This window comes from Porites lutea, chromosome 5 (genome assembly GCF_958299795.1).
Source record: "Porites lutea chromosome 5, jaPorLute2.1, whole genome shotgun sequence".
Taxonomy (NCBI): domain Eukaryota; kingdom Metazoa; phylum Cnidaria; class Anthozoa; order Scleractinia; family Poritidae; genus Porites; species Porites lutea.
The window spans coordinates 5,132,525-5,154,356 of record NC_133205.1 but is presented as its reverse complement, the minus strand read 5'-3'; the positions used below and the strand labels follow the sequence as shown (position 1 = coordinate 5,154,356).

At 38.5% G+C, this 21,832-nt stretch overlaps 1 protein-coding gene across 2 annotated transcripts; it reads left to right on the top strand.

Annotated features, from left to right (window-relative positions):
• The first annotated feature begins 9 nt into the window (after window positions 1-9).
• LOC140939217 (uncharacterized) lies at window positions 10-20,144 on the top strand. 2 transcript variants are annotated; one of them, XM_073388790.1, is made up of 19 exons: window positions 10-257; window positions 1,767-1,826; window positions 2,637-2,707; window positions 3,945-4,077; window positions 4,525-4,593; window positions 7,636-7,745; window positions 8,275-8,359; window positions 8,499-8,570; window positions 9,075-9,170; window positions 10,384-10,470; window positions 14,301-14,395; window positions 14,834-14,953; window positions 15,451-15,511; window positions 16,615-16,725; window positions 17,218-17,282; window positions 17,608-17,679; window positions 18,975-19,077; window positions 19,702-19,768; window positions 19,870-20,144. In XM_073388790.1, exons 1-19 carry the CDS (start codon window positions 114-116, stop codon window positions 19,983-19,985), a joined length of 1,737 nt encoding a protein of 578 aa, XP_073244891.1. In that variant the 5' UTR covers window positions 10-113; the 3' UTR covers window positions 19,986-20,144. The 2 variants fall into 2 exon arrangements, with proteins under 2 accessions (XP_073244891.1, XP_073244892.1); XM_073388791.1 differs by lacking the exon at window positions 10-257 and having other exon boundaries at window positions 1,773-1,826; window positions 3,971-4,077.
• Window positions 20,145-21,832: the final 1,688 nt, after the last annotated feature.

The window sequence follows — 21,832 nt, the reverse complement described above, 5'->3', positions numbered from 1 at the left end:
GAACGGGCTCTTCAAAAATATTTTCGCTTTTGCCTTTTCGCAATATTCTTGCCTTTTTGTCCAGCTTTACTTTTTAGGGTTTTGTGTGTTCTATATTAACGTCTTATGCAACGATGTCAGCTGAGGTGGAGAGTATTTTGAGATCATTTTGGGAGTGGCGTTTGAGGGAGAGTCCAGAATTCGCGACGCAGATTGGCGTTCATACATTCGACAGTTGCCTAGATGTTCATAGTTTGGATGCATATGCCAAGCGTAAGGTAAAATATTCGCTTACCGCAAAGATCACATGACTATTGTTGTTTTGTTTTTATACGCAATCGAAATAAAGCTCCCGATATCACAGAATTCTTCCAAGTACTGTATTTTAGATCAGAACTCGGGCTTCCGCCATTGATTTTTTTCCAGACCAGGGCGTTACCAGTGTTCATAAAAATCAATAATTGACGATCAAATTCGATACTAATCAATAGAAATCGATAAAAATTGACCACAAGATTGCTTGTCATTATCGATTAGATCGATTTTGATCGACATGTATCAATGTACGAAAAAGGTGTGTGGTGGAAGAAAAGACTGCATGTTAAAGTTTGTGTTGCCTGTTTTTTCTTACAAGCTGCACAGTGTTTTTTTACAGTATGTTCCCTGTTAGCAGAGGCCTCTTTTCCTAGAAAGAAGCCTGGGCTAGCAGGGGATACACAGACTTGCCAACCCTTAAGAGGCAAAAATTAGAAAAATCTTTAGTTTCTGACTTGCGACCGACATCTCAGTCAAGAGTCGAACAAGATGTCAGTTGATACATCAATCGACAGTCCCCCAAAAGATACATGATCCGAGCTGGAAAAGTAGTGAGAACTGGTAAAAAAGAGATGTCCCAAATTTCCTAGTGGTAAGGCATACGTCTTACATAGTGGATTCTGGGTATTATACCATGTAAGCCTCATCTTTTAAGGTTGGAGCGGAAAAAATCACCTATGTCTTCACATGGGAATCTTAACCAACACCTGTGCTCTTTCCGCACCATCCAGTTGAAGGGATACTGGTAAACTGGCACACGTGAATTTCTATTAATATCTGATGTTGGAAGGAACTTTTGTAAACAAAATCTCTCAACCTCTTGTACGTAAGTGGATGTGGCCAATTAGAAATCAGTTCCTGGACCTTTGAAAAGAAAAGCAGGCTCACCAACCACTCATTTAGGAAGTAAACTTCAAACTATGTTAATGTAGTATAGTTGAGTACGTGCACAAGAGTGGGAGTCGTTTTTATGCTAGAGAAGTTAAAGTCGTCTGAGAGTTTAAAGTTGTCTTGAGACGACTTTATTGTCTATTAAAAAAGACGCTAATTAAGACAGATGCATTTAATGTCTGATGACAATAACGACTTTAATGTCTCAGACATTAAATGCATCCAGTATTAAAACAGGGCATTGTAAACTGGGATGCATTTATTCGCAGCTCATCAAGAGATGACTTTGAAGAGTCAGTGTTCTGTATCTTTTGCGTAAGACTCTGTTTTCTTTTTAATGTTATCCACTTTTATGCATCCCCTTTTTACACCAGTGGACCTTAATTTAAGTCTCAGATGTTAAATATGTCAAGACAACTTTAACATCTCTAGCATAAAAATGGCCAATTGAAAGTCTTTATACAGTGTAGTTTTTTAGCTGAGGCCAGGTTAAGTGACTCACAAAGCTCGTGATAATTAATATTAATCACTGAGTTTACTTGTATTGGTTATCTATTTGTAACTGATCCTTTAAACTTCAGGAAGATTGCAAAGAATTCATGAAGAGATTAAATGCAGTTAGTGCAACTGATATTTCTAAGGTAAACTGACCATTTTTTGTATTCTTTTAACATTTCTCTTGTAGAATTAAATTGCTTCGGGCAAAAAATGAATGTCTTCCAAGCTTCTAGAAGGGGGTTTTGGTCATTATATTGGTTAGGAACAGGTGATTTCTGTTGCATGACAAGATTCCAGCTCACTCCCTTTTCCTGATGTTGCAGAGCCCTTTATATGTCACTGCCCTTGTCTCATGTTCCTTCAAGAAGTAGTATCTTTGCCCAAACTATCTCCTGTCCACAAAGTTTTATTATTAAAATGGATATTATTTTTAAGTGGCACATGAAGGCCTGGGATGTAATCTCTAATAGACCTGCAATAGACTCCAGGAAGGAGAGAAATTCCTTTTAGCATGCTACAGACACCAACCACAAGAAAATTGGGTGTCCTGTGGCACATGTGTCCCTTTGACTTTGTGTTGTAAAGGGACAGGGTGTGTTGGCTTAACTGGTCATTCTTTTTGTTTGAAGATCAGTAGAATATCGATATTGATATTATAATATTATCATCCCTAGACTGAGGATGTGCAAAAGTGCTTGCATGTTACTTGATACTATGATTTTATTCTTTATTTTTGTCATAAACAGCAGAAACTGGCTTTTATAGCCAACTGCTACCAATGATACATGTAAAAATGGTCAGCTACAGGTTCAAATTGACTAAAGAGGCATGATAAGGCCATAGGGAAAATCTTTCTAATTTAACAACTGGCGAGCTTCTAGCTACCTTAAGTTTTTGACAGCTGGCGTGTGTTTATCACTACTTTTGGGTATTAACCTTATCATTCATTTTAGAGTGATGCCTTAAATGTGAAGCTGCTTCAAAGAGAAATCGAGATGTTTCTGGAAGGGTCAAATCATAAAAGGTTAGATAAATGGAATTCCGATGTTTTATAGCTTTCTAGTTCTCTTTTATAGTAAAACTCAAGAACCCATGAACATCTGAAATATTTTTGGAGTATTAATTGTGCTTAATTAGTATGTGTAATCAAATGGTGATGAGTGAAATTGGGGAATAATTTCATGCGTGTTTTGTCCAAATCCTTATAATTTCCTGAGCCTTTAGGCGAGGGAAATTATTAGGATTTGGACAAAACGCAAGCGAAATTATTCCCTAAATTTCACGAGTATACCATTTGATTACCTATTAATATCATGGGTGACGAATTACCTTAGTAATCGTGGATTTTTGACTTGTTTATCCTGCATCGTATTGATTGATCGTGAACTCCACTCTCTCAAACATTTAGAGCAGAAATGTGGCTTAAGTTTTCAGAATTTTTCGACAACATACCTCTAGAAGTCCATCTTGATGTGCTCTTTCGCGTGTTCAGGTTTTCTAAAGCGTCTTTTTATGCCCTGTCATCTTCAATCATGACATTTTAAAACTTCGTCGCCATCTTGAAACAGAGACGTACGGCCGGTTGCCATGGTAATTTAGTAATTTCACATGTGAAATTACAAATTAACGCTGAAATTTCATGCCAAAATTAAGGAGTAATTTGTCACCTATGATATTAATAACTTAACACAATTGGACAGTTTCATCATCATCTCATATTGCTATCTGGCTCCAAGTGTAGAGTTTCATATCATTTTTAAGTAAAATGATACACTGTATGCCTTCACTTCTTATTTTCTTTTGTCTTAATATATATATTTTTTTCATAGACCTGGGAATTACTACTAACTAACACTAATAAAAAGGGGGCTGCTGTGCTGGTTTCATTGCAACAAGACAACAAAGGAACAATTCGGTCTTATATAAGTGATCGTTAATTTTTATGCAGAAGGACTTGGATGAATTTCCAATATAACACTGTTTTAACTGGAAGGAGTTATGAGTATCAATATTGCAAGGAAAAAGTTTTAGACTACAAAACGGCCTTTGTAACATATTTTCAGGTGGCCAGAGAAAATTGCTACTGCCCCTGATGTGGCAATGTTATTCAAAGTAGCTGATGTGCAGTGCAAAACAAGGCAATCATCTTAATTTAAAGATTTAAAGCCATTTAATTAAAAAATGGTGTACTTTTCCTACAGTCACAATACTTATTATTATTTTCTACTCATGATAACTGTGTGGCCTTTGTCTTATTTTAGCTACTTGTTTCCTCTAATAAATCTAGAGGGACCTCAGCTGGAATTTTTTACACGGCTGATTTCCTGGATGAAATTTGAAACCAAGGAGGATTATGAGAAATATTTTTCAAGACTGAATGCTTTCCCAACTCAGGTGTGTAATACCATGGTACTATAAGAGTAGGTAGCAACCATAATAATGGCAGTGGTAAAATTGTCTCCCAGAAAAAGAATTGGCACTCTGTAAAAATTTATTGGGTTTATTTAGCCTCACTCAATTTGTGAAATACAATGTAGGTAAAAGTTCAAAAAGGAAAACATAAGCTCATCCTAGTTGTTCAAGTCCTCATTAAATGTCACATCAGTAATTTTTGCATTGTAGTTTTGCAGTTGATGTCATGATTAGTGAAAAAAAATAATTAAGTTTCAAACACAGCACATGCAATGCTGTTGATGTAGCATTTTTGATGATGTTGTCATTGTTGTCTTCATTGCTTAAGCTTCCTAGGTTTGAAAAGGCCACTTGGTTTACCTTCGATCAAATTGATCTTTCTCTGTGAGGTGATGTAACTTGTTTCCTTTTTCTTTCCGTAATGACCAGGCCTCTGAGATGATTGCATTGCTGGAAGAAGGAATCAGAACTCGCTATGTACCTCCTCAGCTTACTGTTGTAAGTGCTTCAATAAAAGCATAATGGGAAACAGACTGAGATGCCATCTATCTTGTAAGGCGGCTTTTCTAGCTGTGAATGAAATCCTATGGTCTTACAATTTATTTGAAATCTCTTCAGCAGTGCATTCACTTGGTACACTATTTCAATATTTTACAAATTGAAATAATTGATTTCAGAATTTTTGTTGATTTTTTGAGGATGTTAATAAAGTCGATTTTACAGCTTTCTTTTTGGGAAGCTAAAAAAAGTTCTTGATGAGCTGGGTTAATAATAAATTTATTATTGATTAATTAAAACAACATTTGTTGATATTAATTTTCGTGCTTTATAAACAGTTTTTGGTCTCTGTGAATTTACCGGTTTTAGGATCCACAATTTACACTATTTGTTTTTGAAATAATGCCCTAAAAAACTTTACTTGCTTGTTGGGCAAGTAAGAAAAGCATACACTAGCCATAGGCTATTATTTTGACCCAACATTCTTTGCACGCTGATTTTAAGTCAGGCCGCAGATTATCGCGGCATAAACGTTATTTCTGTCATTGCGAGGGCTTTTGAGATGATCGTGTTAATGGTTAATGCTAGTTATAATGGAAGGGCACCAAATCACAACTCAGTTTGTATATAGGATGGGGTGGGGGGGGGGGGGGGTAGCTGTACGGATACACTTCTCTGTCTTTTCTCAATCCAGCATAACGTTAATCAGTATCTTGATACCCCAGAGTGCAAGGCAGTACGTTTACTTGCGATGGACTTTAGTAAGGCATTTGACTGTTTGAAACACAACCATTTGTGTGACAGAAACTGAAACAGCTGAGTAAGATGTCACTCACATGTTGCATGTTCCATGAGATGTTACTCCTCAGAGAGTCTTTGCTAACTGTACACCAAACAGATTGTTTTTTTTTTAGCATGACAAGATCATGATGTGTATACATGTTTATGTGGTGTGTTTATAGCATCAGACTTTGATGAGTAACATCTAACCCGCATGTTGCATGTTTGTTTAGATGCTACTCATCAGAGAGTCTATGCTAACTGTAAAACAAGCAGATTGATCTTTTAGCATGACAAGATTAGAGGGTCCATAATACATTTAATAATAATGATAATAATAATAATAATAATAATAATAATAATAATAATAATAATAATAATAATAATAACAATAATAATCCTGGCCAAAATTACAGTAAAATGTACAGAATAGAACCTTGATTTAACGAAATCCTTGTTATAACGCTCTCAACACAATCCACAAGCGCAAATGTAAAATATACCTCGATATAACGACATGATAAAAGATGAATGCCAAACAGTCCAACAAGGATAAAATAATTGTTTATGTGTACAGAAATTTTAAGCAGTTTTGTTTGCCTGTTCTTGAGTTTCTAATGCCGTAGCTATATATAGCTCAATACTGAAATGTTATTACAGAAATTTTTCAGATCTGGAAAAGCTGGTTTTGTAAATTAATTATTAACCATACCTCGATATAACGTACATTTTGGTATTTTTCCCAAAAATTTGTTACAGTCAAGGCAGGTCAAGCGTACCCCACAAGATTCTATTAATGAATTGATTATTTGAAAAATGAATCTGTTAGTCGTTCCTGTAACTGGTGTCAAATTCAAAGCAGCATTTCTGCATGTGTAATGAGCAGTGAATATTTTACGAGAACTTCTCTGTATTTGGTCAGATTGAAAATCTTTGAATGGATTAAGTTTCTTAGAAGACATTTACATCAAATTCAGGAAAACGGAACTGGTAGAAATTTCATAACTGCCTCACGTGTGAATTCAGGGCTCATTACGCATGCAAGAATGTAGAGATCAACCCTTTGATGGACTGTGTCAATTATGCCGTCTGTCCAGGGTTCAGTATTGGAGAGAGGATGATATTGTTGAACGAAAGGAACTTTCTGCCAATATGCAAAGCTAACAATAATAATAGTAATAATAAACATAATATTGATAGTTAATAATTGATAACAAAGCATACTATTAAAAACCTTTTTACAATTAATTTTGCTTTAAAAAACAGTCATTTTAAAGCACTATTTACAATATCATTTTGAGTACAAAAACACATTGAACATTTTAATTTAGTTCATTTCAGTTAAAAGCAATTAATAATAATGATAATAATAACAATAATAGCAGTGCATCAAAAAACTAAATTTGTTCGTCAAAGTTCATCATTTAGTGGGTTGCAGTACACAATTTCTGATATAAAGTTTATTTGGGGATTCAATTAAGTTAGTAAAACTATGATATATGAAGATACATGTAAGTGCAATTTTTGTGTGCTCGTAATGACAGCTATCTGAGCTTTTGTAATAATAACCAACCTGTTATTGTTAACCCTTTAAGTCCCAATAGTGACCAAGATCAATTTTCTCCTAACAATATCCAAACACTGTAAAGATCTATAAGTTATGAGAATAAATAAAATGATCACCGAAGAAAAAATGCCTTGATCTATTATCAAATTCTCTCAACTAATTCTTTAAGGAAATGTATGGAGATCAGTTGTTTGGAGAATTTGTATGTTGATACTGGGGCTTAAAGGGTTAATAAGTGTTCAGGTCATTTTGAGGCTTCTATGCAAACATTCTTTTGGCTCATCATGCAGTCTCAGTAGACTTTTTTACATTAACGCAAAAAATGTGCGAGTGGGAGAAAAATTCATCTCACTCTGATTCTGTTGAGCAGGATTTGATAAATGGAGTAAATTGGGGAGAGTGCTCAATAAGAATGTGCTAAATGTACATACAGTTTTGGAGTCGTAAAATCCAGAGGATTCTGGGTACAAGATTGTATGCATGCACAAAATAAGCCCAATTTATTTTGAACCCTCCATGTGCATGTTTACAGTCGAAAAAGACATCTGTCGTCTTATAAAACTGGGTAGGGAAATGAAAGATGTTGTCTTAAACAGGGATTTGAAGAACTTTGCAGCATTCCCCTAGTTCCCTTCATGGCCTCCTTAGGTATTAAACCTATGTATTTTCAATTTTCTACTACATGTACTCTAAAGGCCCATGTTCCTGAACAAATTATGAAAGTGATAAATGCAGCATTTACAGAAGATAACAGTGTTTTTACACCACTGAAGAAGTTTCCAGAAACCTTTTCAGTGGAGGAAAGGTGTGTTCTGCAGTTTTTGTTGTAGCCAAGGTTTTCGTGAAAATAAGGTAGTCTGCTTTGCAGCTGTTTCTTGGGAGGGAGCGTTGCGTGACGACACAACGAACAGCTGTGAAGCAGAAGACTTGGGACTCTGAGGGTTAAATGATATTAATTTAAGTTGTCTTTCTTTTATCTTGTTGTATTTATACCCTCGGTGCCTCTCCCTTATTGATCTAACCCGGTACGTTTGGTGTGCAGTCCTAAGCAGGCTGTACAAATTCACTATTAATTAGCGTCTTGAACATGGCCGGTGTGAAACGTAGGCAGAGCACTGTGTGCTGGAAAGACTTCCGGCACCGTTGCTCTTAATCCACTAGATTCCCGTCTGTTCTGAATTGCCAAATTGTGATGGATCACGTGCTCACTTATTACAATCATGAATGTCGTGTCCTTTCTTGGCTATATTCCCGAATCCCTTTGAAATGGCCTAGGGAGGTAAGGACAATTTTGAATCCGATCAGTTGTGTCACTTACTGTATTCCCTTCACAGGGCGTCATTCAAAGAACGTGGTGTTAGACTGATAGAGGAAAAAGTGAAGCCCGCTTTTAAGAAAATCCATGACTTTTATTTACATGTGAGTATAAGTTGAACAACTGAATGTTGCTCGCTCTAGAATAATTATGGTTATTTAATACAGTGCAGTTATTTACTACAGTGCAGAGTGGTTAATGCTGCCAAAGATTTAATATCAGTTTTCTGCTTATGGTTTGCAGAAGTACATTCCCCAGACCAGGCAGTCCATTTCATGCAGCGAATTTCCAAATGGAACTGCATTTTACAACCAGGTAAGAAGTGTAGACATGGTATTATGTTGTGTAAGAGCTGACCCGAGAAGGACTAGCTCCGTTGGTAGAGTGCTTGACTTCAGAGTGGAGGAAGTTGTGGGCTGGATACCCAAGGATGAACCAATATATCCAGGGTCTTAAATACAATGGTACTGGCTTTGCTTTGCAAATGACAAGACCTTCGTGTTGCTCGGACGAGCACGTAAAGTGGTGTTCCCTCCCCGGTGGAAGACATGATTTAGTGTATTCAATATTATTATATGTGCAGCTGTAGTACTTTTGTGCTAAATACACCGATGTACATTGACAGTCCAATTTTTTGTAACATTCGAAAATGAGTACATGTAATATTATCATGGTGTGGCCTCCGCATGAGTTGACTGTTTTTTTTTTCTGTAACATGCGATTTCCCATAAAAACGTAGTAATTCATTGTAACATACACTCTATGTAGCTCTTTCATTAATTGACTCTTAAATACCACAATTATTGAATTATGAATCAGGCGTTAAAGTTCCACATTGCCTGTGATATGACAGCACAAGAAGTTCATGAATTGGGGCAGGCTGAAGTCCTACGAATAAGGTCAAGAATGGATGAGGTAAGTACACTTTGCGGTGTTAAGATTTTGGACATTTTAATCCTGTTAGCATCATAACTAATGCCTAGACCAAGCGTCGAACTTTTCATGAGACGAACCAAACTATAATTTGGAGGGAGGAGCGTTGCGTGACGACACTAAAAACGGCTGTGTAGTAGACTAACCTAAACTAAGTTAAGATCGTCTGTTGGGTCAGACGTCGAACTCGGGACTCGTCGAACTAATCAACTGAATCAGACCAAAAAGCAATGTTAATAAATTTTCTCCCAAACAAGACTACGGTAAATAATTATACATTATCATACTAAAATTTTTAATTTATTAGTTAGTTCCTGGCATATGAAGATCGACGTTTGTCCACTGAGGAGACGATCTTCAGAAGTTCTATCCGTCTGAAGCAGACGGATTAAACTAAAACGTGTCATTCACGCGCAGAATGAAGGCAACGTCCTTCAGGCCCCGGCGTCGACACAAATCCAGGTAAGTGTTCCCGTCTGAAGCAGACGGATAGAACATGATTGACGATTCAAACTCATTCAGACGAACTTAACTTAAAACACTAAGTTTGGTTTGTGTCATGAAAAGTTCGACGTTTGGCTCAGGCCTAAGTCTTACCACAACGGCCCTACCACAACAAACCCCAGCTCCACATTGAGTGTTGTTGAGGGGTAATCACTGTTAGAGATCTGGGCAGGCTGAAACTGCTACCTAGGTCCCGTCCATGTAAACCAGGGCGAGTTGACGGGCGAGTTGAAACCACGTACTCAGAGGCCCAGGCCCCGTTCACACGAATCTGGACTCCGGGGCCTGAGGGACGTTACCTTCATTCTGCACGTGCATGACACGTTTTAGTACATCTCAATTTTCCTTTACTGTGCAATTAGGACATGTAATTTCCTTATACGACGTTTTGTGGACATCTTAAGCGCACGACAACAGTTTTTTTCTTTCTAAACTTGAGTGCAGTCCCAATAATTCTACTTGGGAAAGTTCACCTACCTTTTACATTTTAAACGAGTTGGAATAATCACGATAAAGGTGAACAAAAAGTTGGATCACAATCATTTGCCGTAGTGAAAAAACAACCAAAAAAAACCTCGGCTCCCTGTTGAGATCGAGTGCCCGGGCCTCCCCTTCCCCACTACTTACCTAAGGGTTTGTATGCACCACTGTGCAAGCAGCATTACAGTACAGTTTATTTGCTTTCTTGTAGATAATCAAGCAGGTTGGGTTTGCAGGAAATTTCAAAGAGTTTCTAGATATGCTTAGAACTGACAAGCGTTTTTATTACGACACAAAGGTAAATATTATTATTATTATTATTATTATTATTGCTATTATAAATATTATTTGTTTTTATGTTATTACATTTGATTTACGTAACAGTATAAACATAGTAACAACCAACTAAGAGTTGCAATGACGATGTTATCCCTTAATTATACAATACAGTAGTAAAATGAAATCTCTTGATGTGTTTCGATCGATGAGACAGAGCATTTGACCATGGGCGTTACTCACACGCTTTAATGTCCCGAGAGACTGAAAATAGCTTTGTTTTGCTACCCCCGACCTGGCAGTAAAAAACTTGGGAGCGAGGCTAGGCAGGTAAAACAAAATTACTTTAGTCTCTCGGGAAAAAATGGCCGTCATGTAACAAAGGTCCATTTGCACGTTATGGTAAAATAGTGGACCTTAGAACCTAGTCTTTTCTTACCTGGAAAATGTACATAAACGAAAAACAAGCATGATTCTGCCCGATTCGGTTATCGCGCAAGTCAGGACCTACCCATCCTGAATCGTTTTACATTCCTTTTCTACTGCTCAATTTGAAATTAGAACTGCGAGGGATCACATTATACACTTAATGTCAGATCCCGAGGGAAACAGTTAGTTTTGTTTTCCCAAGAGTCCTGATGTTTCCCGAGACGAAGTCGAGGGAAACATCAGGACTCGAGGGAAAACAAAACTAACTGGTTTCCCGAGGGACCTGACATTAAGTGTTTTGTTATATTTCTAGACTTTCACTTCAACAGCAACAAAAGAATAACCGGAGCGAACTAAAACAGTCGACTCGGTACTTATAACAACGCAAATTTAATTCTCAAAATCACTGAATGAATGATTTACAAACAAAAGTACTTTCCTCATATTATCTGCATCTTTTTCCTCCACTAGCTGCTGTTTTTCTTCTGGGAGCTTCTGGGATAACTTTAAAAATCGTTGCTTTTTAGCTTGAGGCTTCGTTTTTGTGTTGTTGTGTTTATTCACGAAAAAGAAAACTGGCTGGACCTGGCGGTGTTTTTCCCGCCTTCTGTCACACCACTTTCCACCATGCTTTGATCACGTGCTGCAATGTATCCCGAGCGGGATACATTGTTTAATGTATCACGATCGGGATACATTTGATTTTAGTCAAGGCCACGTGACCAAGAATCAACCAATGGCAGTTCCTGTTTAGTTGAGTAAAAGTCTAGGAATATAACAATTACATTTATTTTGAATAGCCTTGCCAGGGGCGTAGCCACCCTATAAACCTGAAGGCCCGGGCCTACAAATTTTTGCTTTGATCACTCTACCTCTTGTTATAAATTATTCCTTTTTGGGGGTGAGCTAAAAGGCATAAGAGGTCAAAGTGTTAGTGAGGACTGTGCAGGCCTACAACTAGTCGAAAAGCTGGCTACGCCCCTGATTGCTATATTTGAGCTATATTTGAAAAAATAGCTCATATGTCAGTGGTGTGAGCGTATGTATCCTTGTGGCTTTGTATCTTTGTAACTTTGTAACTTTGTAACTTTGTATCTTTGTAACTTTGTAACTTTGTAACTTTGTATGTTCGGATGTTTGTTGCAAGAGCCAATAACGTTGAAGGTACTATGAGTTGATGCTAAGGAACCAATGAGATCTTGGCATCTACTTAAAAATCACATTGCTAAAGGTCGAACAAGGGCACTTTAAGACCGTCATCTTGATTCTTTACAATTTGTTCGTCTTTTATTACGGCTACAGGTGTTTGGAAACATTATATTAAATATCTTCATGATTCAAACGCTGTGTACAGTGATGCAGCTGTTTAAGGGTTCATATTTTAGTGTGGATGCTACTTCAAGACATTTCTGACCGAATTCGGCTATCGCGAACGGTACCACGCACGTATTTATGAGTTGTGTTTCACCTGCTTCAATGTAGAGTATAAACGATCATATATTTTCAAAGCTCTTCCAGTGAAGCAATAATTGATATTTAGATATGGACTTTAATTCGAAAGTATGCGGCCTATAAAATGTGGTTTTAGAAGTTTGAAAAGCAGCTTATTTTTTTAAAAGCTGTACCGAGTATTGTTAATCCTGTAAACAAGCCGTAGAAATATTATTCTCTCGCTTACAAAGTTCAACAGACCTTTTTCGTTCCGGCAAAACAACAACAAAAAGGAATAATAAGTGAACAACATGATACATCCTTCCTGCATACTAAGCATTATAGTTATTGAAACGTATTTTATTTAGTAAAGATGCGTATAAACTTAAGTAGAAACAGTAGCGTTAGGGAATAAAATTGGAAGAAGCTAGTTGACACAATAATTAGGTACTGCTTTATTGAGTGGAGTAACATGATATGAGCAGAGATATATTTCGGCAGTTTGATAATTTTCTTGGAAGTTAATAAATATTAGGCTATCAACCTTGACGTTGCATGAAACATAATTTAATTGCAGATGTTGTAATAAGGCCGAGGTGATTTCTTAAAATCGCTTGAGAAAATTTTGTAGTAAACAATTTGCCTTTTTTTTAACGTACGAATTGTAAAAGGGCCAAAGACCAACATCTTCACATGCAAATCGTGTGCATGAGTTATTTTTATAATTCTGTTTACTCGATTACTGTGTGATAACTCGAATTCCCTCACGTACGAACCACGGAAGGGGGCAAAGTCCAACACTTTCACGTGCCATCTGTGTGACTGTACATCTCATGCAGATTGGCTTTTCACAATAGTAATAGTGACTTGAACGTATAAAGACCTGTTTCGTTTAGTAACCAATGCCCTAAAAAAGGCTCTTGTCTTTTAAGAAGCAATAGCTTTTAAAACATGAAGAAATAAGTTGTCGGAGTTAAAGACTGTATCACAAATGTTAATAAATGTTAGGTTATCAACCTTGACGTTGCATGAAACATAATTTAATTGCAGATATTGTAATGAAGCCGAGGTGATTTCTTAAAATCGCTTGAGAAAATTTTGTAGTAAACAATTTGCCTTTTTTTAAACGTACGAATTGTAAAAGGGCCAAAGACCAACATCTTCACGTGCAAATTGTGTGCAAGAGTTATTTTTATAATTCTGTTTACTAGTTTATTGTGTGATAACTCGAATTCCCTCACGTACGAACCACGAAAGGGGACAAAGTCCAACACTTTCACGTGCCAGCTGTGTGACTGTACATCTCATGCAGATTGGCTTTTCACAATGATAAATAGTAACTTGGACGTATGAAGACCTGTTTCGTTTTGTAACCAATGCCTTAAAAAAGGCTCTAGCCTTTTAAGAAGCAATAGCTTTTTAAACATGAAGAAATAAGTTGTCGGAGTTAAAGACTGTTTCACTGAGTAGAATCGCACGTGAAAACCTCGTGAATTATGATGACGCAACCATCTACCTCAATGATAAAAATCCTGGTATTTCGTAACTATTCAGTATTCGATGAGTCACATTTTGGCTTAAGAAACTCCGAGGAAACCTTAGAGTTTTCCTTCTAATCAACGTTTGGTGAGTAGAAATTTATTTTACTTTCGCAATTTGTTTAACTTGCACCAGATGTAACTGGAGAAGACAGAGGAAAGTGAATACATAGGTTGAGGATCGACTCAGCTCAGCGTTTCGCGTTTTCATTTATGTAGCGCAATACCCAATTTCGCACAAAAACCAAATCTACATCTAGGATGAAAAAGGTAGATTCATCACTCTTGGTAAGGTTACACCGAAGTATTATAGTTACACTGAAGCATTCAAAATAGCTCATGCACGTTGAACGTGCCTATGTTTGCTATACTTGATGTTTTTTTTAAAAAACATCAAGTATGACTTTGTAGGCCATTTAGAGGCTGGGGAGTTTTAAATTACCTTTTCTTTCAGGAAGAACTTATAAATGGCTATAAAGATGTATGTGAGAACACTATTAAGCCAAAGCTAAAGGATTACTTCAAGGAAATGCCCAAGACACCATTTGAGTAAGTCCCCTGACCGAGCAGAATTGTCAAGAGTGCTCTTGTCGGGTAGCCTCACACGCAGACGTTCTTTTGGATCGTCACGGAGAAACGCGTGACGGACCCCTAAGAACAGCTGCGTCGAGGCTACTTGTTGGGATTTTCCGCTGCAGTCGCGATGCAAGAGGTCATAAGAAGGGTAAAAACGACGAACACGCTTCCTTTCTCATTCAGCCTTGCCCTCCCATGTGCCTGTGTGTTCTTGAAGTTTTCCCATGATCCTTTTTGCTGCACGCCAAAAATTTCCGCGACCCCATTGGCTGCGACTACCGCCGGAAATCTCAAGAAGCTTATTGGCTTGAGGCAAGTTCAGAGTGGTGTGTTTGTAGTCAATTTGTGGAATTTCTCTGTTTACCAAAGTTATTCTGTTCAAAATCACGTAGATTTGTTTATAATACACAGGATTGCCGAGACGCCTGCAGATGCTGCCCCCGTGGCTCCAGCGGCTTACTATATGGGTCCCTCTGAGGATGGCACAAGGCCTGGGCAATTCTGGGTCAACACCTACAAACCTGATACGAGGTAAGCAATGGAAGTCCTCTTTTCACTAATATACACTAGTAATAACCGAAGGTTACAGAGTGCGTGCGAGAACGATCGAAGGTCAAAACGCTTTTGCTTCAAACGCTTAAGTGTGCTTTGTATTAGCCAAAACACGCGTGGTCATATTAAGAGTGATACAAGGTCCAAACGCGCGTCAGATCAGATTGCGTTCTGTGCATTCCATTTATTGTTAGTGGAAGTCCAAACGAAGCTGGCTACATACGTGCCGTGTTCGCGTAAAGGAGATTAGGTTTGCGGGCTTCTCTTGTCGCCTGCAATTAAATTTGTTTGTAATACGCAATGAGATTACAACCGATTTGGCCGGCCAGCTGATACTTACATTTTTCTTGCAACAGGCTAGCAAATAATAGTTCTTTTTACCTGACTGACCTCATTTTAGTAGGACATTGTCCTTTCACCGACTGTCATTTACAGCTCTGTTGCTAGAAGTATTTCCTTGTATTTTTTTTCTTCAGACCCAAGTTTGAAATGGTTTCCCTTGCGCTTCACGAAGCTGTTCCAGGTCACCATTTACAGGTAATGTGTTCACGTAATGGCTCTTTTGCCTGATTACTTCAGACGGGCAAATTTCACCTCCAAGTCTCCAAGGTCATAGGATCGACTCCTGGTGAGATTATTCGGGATTTTTTCTTGCGAGCCGCCTGTGTCACTGACTGAAAAAACATCCTTCTCGTGTATTCACCAGGCACAAAATTCACCATCACATCTCTGTCATTGCGTATGATATACACATACATGTACCCTAAATCTTCTATTACGTCCCCTTCTCAAATAAGCCCCCTACCTCTAATAAGCCCCCCTTTTCAGGGGAAGAAAGTTAATAAGCCCCCTCCCCTTCCCCTTTTTATTCTTCACTGATAAATGATTGACTTAATTAATCAATAAAGACTGAAGAACTTCGTTTGGACTGATCCAGAATGGTTTATTTACCGACTAGAAGTTCGGATTTCATTCTGATCCTTAGTTGCATGACCTCCAACCTTCTTGTACTTGAGATTTTCTACTTTGTATTCTAGTTCGTTATAAGAACTGATTGTCTGATACCATCGTCTGTTCTAGATTAAATAAGCCCCCCCCCCCCTCACAAATAAGCCCCTCGTCTCCATTAGCCCCCTCCCCCCCTCAAATGAGCTTAAAATAAATTAAAATAAATAAGCCCCCGGGGGGCTCAATAGAGGATTTACTATTGGCATTCTAGTCCTTGCAGTATGTAGGATGTTTGTCACATGAACCTAGTTTAGTGGCCGTAGCTCCCACGAGTCTCCTATAGCTCAGTGTGTAGAGCATCTGGACCAGAAGGCCATAGGTTCGACTCCTGTTAGAAGTACTCGGATTTTTCCTTCCGATTCTCCTGTGTTACTGACTGAAAAATCATCTTTCTCAAGGCTCCTTTGTAAGCAAACTTCTTCGCATTTGCACTCTTTGTGGGTGGTTATTCTTTTCAACTTTACTGCCTTCTCTTGGAAATTCATTTATGCAAAACTATGCAACTTCACGTTTTCAAAACGAGGCTTGGTGGAGAGATTTGCTCGTCTGACGTAACAATGCATAAGGGCTATTGTTAACGCTGCGCGAGAGTTGTAGCTTTTCATTACTGATAATTAACGATTTCCTTTCAGACTGCATTTGCTATGGAACAAACGGAGCAGCCTTCGTTCAGGCGCTATGTTGAAGACAGACGCTACTATGAAGCCCCAGCTCGCTTTGCTCTCCATACCGCGTATATGGAGGTATGTTCAACCTCGTTTCCATGGTCCTCTCCTACAGTAAGAGCGGACCCTGTGAACGAGGTTGACGTATGTTTTGTTTGTTTGTCTGTTCATTCTTTTGTTCTTTAACTAAGGCCCATTCGTGAAAAAAAAGCTTCGTATTATTTGCTAGATTGAATATCCTGATAGTTATTTTTCAGATTAATTCTTAATCCTCAATGTCATCCGAAATCAGTGGTCAAAATTCACAACCATAACACTCAGAGTTGCCGCCGAGTTCACGCGCACCCCACATTAAACGGGCTAAGGTTTTGTTGTCTTTGAACGTCCCCACGTTATGGAATTTTTTTTCACTTTCTGCCGATTAGTCGAACAGGCTCTCATTGTTCAGGAAGAAAATTATTGAATTTTTACTGACAAATTAGTCTAGTTATAAGTTTTTCTAAGTTTTTTACTTAATTGAGAACGAAAACTACTTTCTTCAGATTCTTAACCTGTTTTGTTTTCTCTTAGGGCTGGGGCCTATACTGTGAATATCTTGGAGAGGAAATGGGTTTGTATAAAGATCCGTACGACTTGTAAGTATATTGTTGTACTGTTCTATTTTGTCCTCTTCCTCATGTCTCGTTTAGGTCCTATCAACCATGGGCATTATTTTCGTAGCGTTGACAAATATAATACGTCTAGTTAATGCGTTATTAGAGACCTTACCATTCGACACCGGCGACGCCAATGAAAACGTTGCTGAAATGGCCATTATTCCAAGTCGTTCTAACAATAGCCGATATCAGTCTAGTAACTATGCCCGCGTTCATCCGAGCGCCGATTCTTCAGACGAAATATTCTGCTGTATATTTTAAATCGCCCTGACCTAGAAAATGTCCTGTTTCTACATGCTTTCAGGTTTGGTCGGTTATCTACGGAAATTCTTCGAGCCTGCAGACTAGTTGTGGACACCGGAATGCATGCTCTAGGGTAAGAGATCATGATAATAAGATTAGCTGACTTGGCGGCCTTGTTGTCATAATGGTACTCAAATGAGCCTTACAACTTAAGTTTTGGCCAGCTTGTCAATACCATCAAGTCTGACGTGGATACAACCTCGTTCCCAGGGTTCTCTCTGCAAGGACTAGAAGGAGAGAACCCTGGGAATGAAATTGGTAATGATACACAATTCATTTGACTGTCACTCTGATAAATAACTAAATAACTTATACACACGTTGTTGAAACGTCGGTCATGGACTGTCAACAGTCCTTTTCATATCTAAATGAAGATATGACCGTCTCAGTTGTAATCCCAATTTGAGCAATCGCGAATTAAGCGCGAAAAAATCTTCGTGCTTTAATGGGACTTGAACCCATGGTCATATCGTCATTTAGATTTGTTTTTCCGCGGTTCACATCTTCATTTTAAGTCTTATTCATATCCTGCGTAGCGGCGGTTTTGATGGGAAGGGCCTGGAGAGCTAGGGGAGCGCGAGCGAGCGTTCAAGTCGAAAGGAGAATGTGGCTTGTTCCAGGCTCCAAGATAATGCAGAAAGCAACTCGACAAAATTTGCGCGTAAACCGCGTGGGGGCTGAGGAGAGACGGATCGTTCCGGTTCACCAGCGCCTGATATACCCTATGATTGGTCAATTGTGACATTTTACATCAACACTTGTATTAACAATTTGCCTTTGTGCGCGTAGAGACAAAGCATGTGAAACCATCCTACACTGCACCTTTCGACGATTTGACGTTTTGAAATTTTACCTTCGACACGAGAAACGGTTTTTCGTGAAGTGGGCTGGGTAGTGGCGGATTGAGGTATTTAGAGGGATGCTGACAGGCTCCCCCCTTTCCTCTTCCCGCCGTTTTTTCGCTCGTTCGCCTTTTTTTTTTGCTCGTGTGCACTGACCGAGAGCTTGCAACAGGCTAGGAGAGTGGAGCAGAAACAACAAGAAACGCGTTGCTCTTCGTGGCTTTGCCGCTCATTTTTTTGGTTTAACGCCTTCTCGCGCTAACGTCCTCATAAAAAAACGACAGCTACGCAGGCTATCTTTTGCCGGACTTTACTTGATTTCCTGCGCGCCGCTGCCTTTAAATTTTTGCCGTCAGTTGATTTTTTGCACTTAACATACGAACTGAAGTTGAGTCTTGTCAATGGTGTCAAACCAGTGCCATTACAAAAAGCTCAAAGTGGTGGCACCCGGCAATATAAAAGCGTTTGATGAAGTCAATTTTGTTTCACCCCAATTAAGTCAACTTTTTATTAATTTCAATTTTAGCTGGAGTCGACAGCAAGCCGTAGACTTCATGGTAGAGAATACTGCTATGTCTCTTCATAACATAAACACTGAGATAGATCGTTATATCATCTGGCCAGGACAGGTAGGTTGTTGTACATCTGCGGTAGCACTTTGTCGGTGCTTCGTTTAGACGTAAATACAGTGATTCAGTATGTACCTTTTTAACTGTGTTAAGTGCTCATGTAAAAGCTTATGTGCTCTGCCGCGCTCCTTAATTGCCTCTCCTCCCCGCACCCCGCTAAACGCATGCTAATCGCTTGTGGGTCGGGGGGGGGGGGGGAGGTTAAGAGATTGGTGGGAATTTTCGTGAAGTCTTTAAGTACAGATGATCTCGCTTGGTTTAGAGTTGCCAGTGAGCTGTGACATTAGGTGCAGTAGACTAAGAGAAGTCAGGAAAGAAATTTCAAAGGCGGGCAGACTCAAGTACTTAAGATCTAACAAAAGAAAGAGCAATACATTTCAGATGGGATGATTCTGGAGTTGCGCAATACGCGAAGAGTATGCAGTCTCTCGGCTGTTGTCTCATATGGTGGTTCCAGTCAAAAACTTAAAACTGTAACGTGGCATTTCGCGCATGTAATTTCGTTTTGTCATCTTTTGAGATACATTGGTATTACCGTATTTGTTTGTTTGTTTTTTCGCTAAGGCCGGGGGAGAGTCGCATTTTTTTTATATATTTTTCTTCTTCTCTCTTTGCTTGCCACAGGCCTGTGCGTACAAAGTGGGTGAAATAAAAATCAAAGAACTTAGAAAGAAAGCAGAGCAGAAACTTGGTAAGCTGGGTTTCACTAGTAATAATTTGTCTTTTTATTTAACAAGATGTGATGTCAAAGAAGACATGATTCTTATTACGTCGGTACGTTTTTTTTTTCAGGGGAGAAGTTTGATATCAAAGACTATCACCATGTTTTTCTTTCGGCTGGTCCTATGGGTATCGACACCTTGGAAGAGGCTGTGGACGAGTATATAGCAAACAGTTTGACTCAGTAAATATCTAACTGGCGACAAGCAATTAGTGATTATCCAACATTCAAGAAATTTATTAGTACAGTAAATTATTTTCAAAGAACAGAAAAGAGAATATACTTTTTTTGAAGATGAGCTTTTTAAATTAATTTTTGCTCCTCATTAAATTAATTTATTAGCTTTTGTTTAATCTAGTACGTTCTTTTTTGAGGCACTTTTCGTTAGCATAGTCCTACAATCGGGCGAAGTTCAAAACAGAGCAAACTTCTTGCGTTGCGACCGAACCGGCACCTCTAGACCGGACCACCCTTTTGTATCTTAATCTCTCCATTGCCCCTACACTACCACACCGACGCGGCAAAGTTCCGAAGAATTACCAAACACTGTCTCTCTTAACTGATATATCAATAACAGGTGACCCTAGCACTTTCCATAAACTTTGACGTAAATTCAACTTTGGCTTACCATTAGGTAAGGACCATTTACGAAAGGGAAATATACGACGGCGGAGCTGGGGGAGGTGTTTTGGCGTTAGTCGTTCTTCCCTACCCCTCCTTTTTTGAGAGAAGGTAACGTTGTTTAGAGAAAAAAAAAAAACGTCTAAAATTGCTATTGGGGAGATCAGCATATAATTTTAAATTTGTCCATTGATGTCCGTCTTGCTCCATAACTGCGAAGGGAAGCAAAAAGAGCAAGTCAGTAATTTTAATTGTCATAAACACATTCAGCGTTTTTTGCTTAAGCTGCGATCACCGATAGCATTTTGCGGTTATAGTCAGCGGTTAAATCAAAGCCTTGAAGCATAAACCACGGCCTCACCATCAGTCTCTTATCCCGAAGCTTGAATTCAACATGAAAAGAAATCGTAATCAGCTTTCTCCAGTGGTCCCTGTCTCTCTCTCCCCAGGAACTAGTGAGCGCCTTTCCCTCAAACAAAAAAAAAAGAAAATAGAAGGTGGAGAAAGAAGGGGAGAAAGAAGGTAGGAAGAAAACAAGTAAAAACAATTTGAAAAAGAGAGGACACGAGATGTGTTATTTAGGACACAATAATAAGTTAAGATGTAACTGAGATGTCTGTACTTCTCTGTTATTTTATCATTATTTTTTAATTTTGTGTAATTCACGCCGAGTCAGCAGATCAGAATGCTTGGAACTACACTCTGGGGACTGCTTTTACAGTTTTTATCCGTTTGAGGTCAAAGTTTGCAGGATGGTAGAACTTTTGTATTCCAAACAATGGTATGCGTTTTTGTCCTCTTCGATTTGAATGGGGTTTTTGTGTGAAAAAATGACCCGATTTCTCTCGATTTAAACGATTATTTTGCAACAGAAAACGACTTGTGACAGCACCAAACCAAGTAAAAATGGGTAAATGATGAAGAATAGCCATCCCCCTTCTCCACTCGGATAATGGCGAAGAAAGTGTAAGGGTTTGTTACTGCTGTCACAAATTATTAACATGACAAATGACATGCTTTGTTTGTTTGTAAATCCTATCATAACGAGACAATTTATTTTTCCTTTCGTTGGCATGACAACGTAATGTGAATATTTTACATAATTTACTGTATACCAATTTTGGCGGGAAGTTAGGGGACACGTATAAATGGCTCTCATTGTACAAAAAATTATCGCAAGAAAGCGCTTAATTTGTGGACTAATGTGGACTATTATCAATGCTGCGTTCTGATTGGCTGAGCTACTTCTAGGCTATATGTCATAGCCCACTAGTAGCGAAAAGCGCAGGCTTTGAAAACCAAAACAATGGCGGCTGAATGGCGTTTTGCTAGCTTAAGTTGTTTTGTCTCGATAGTTTTGACCAACTAGTTGGATTTTACTAAACCAATTATTCTTCTCGCCCTCATGGCCTC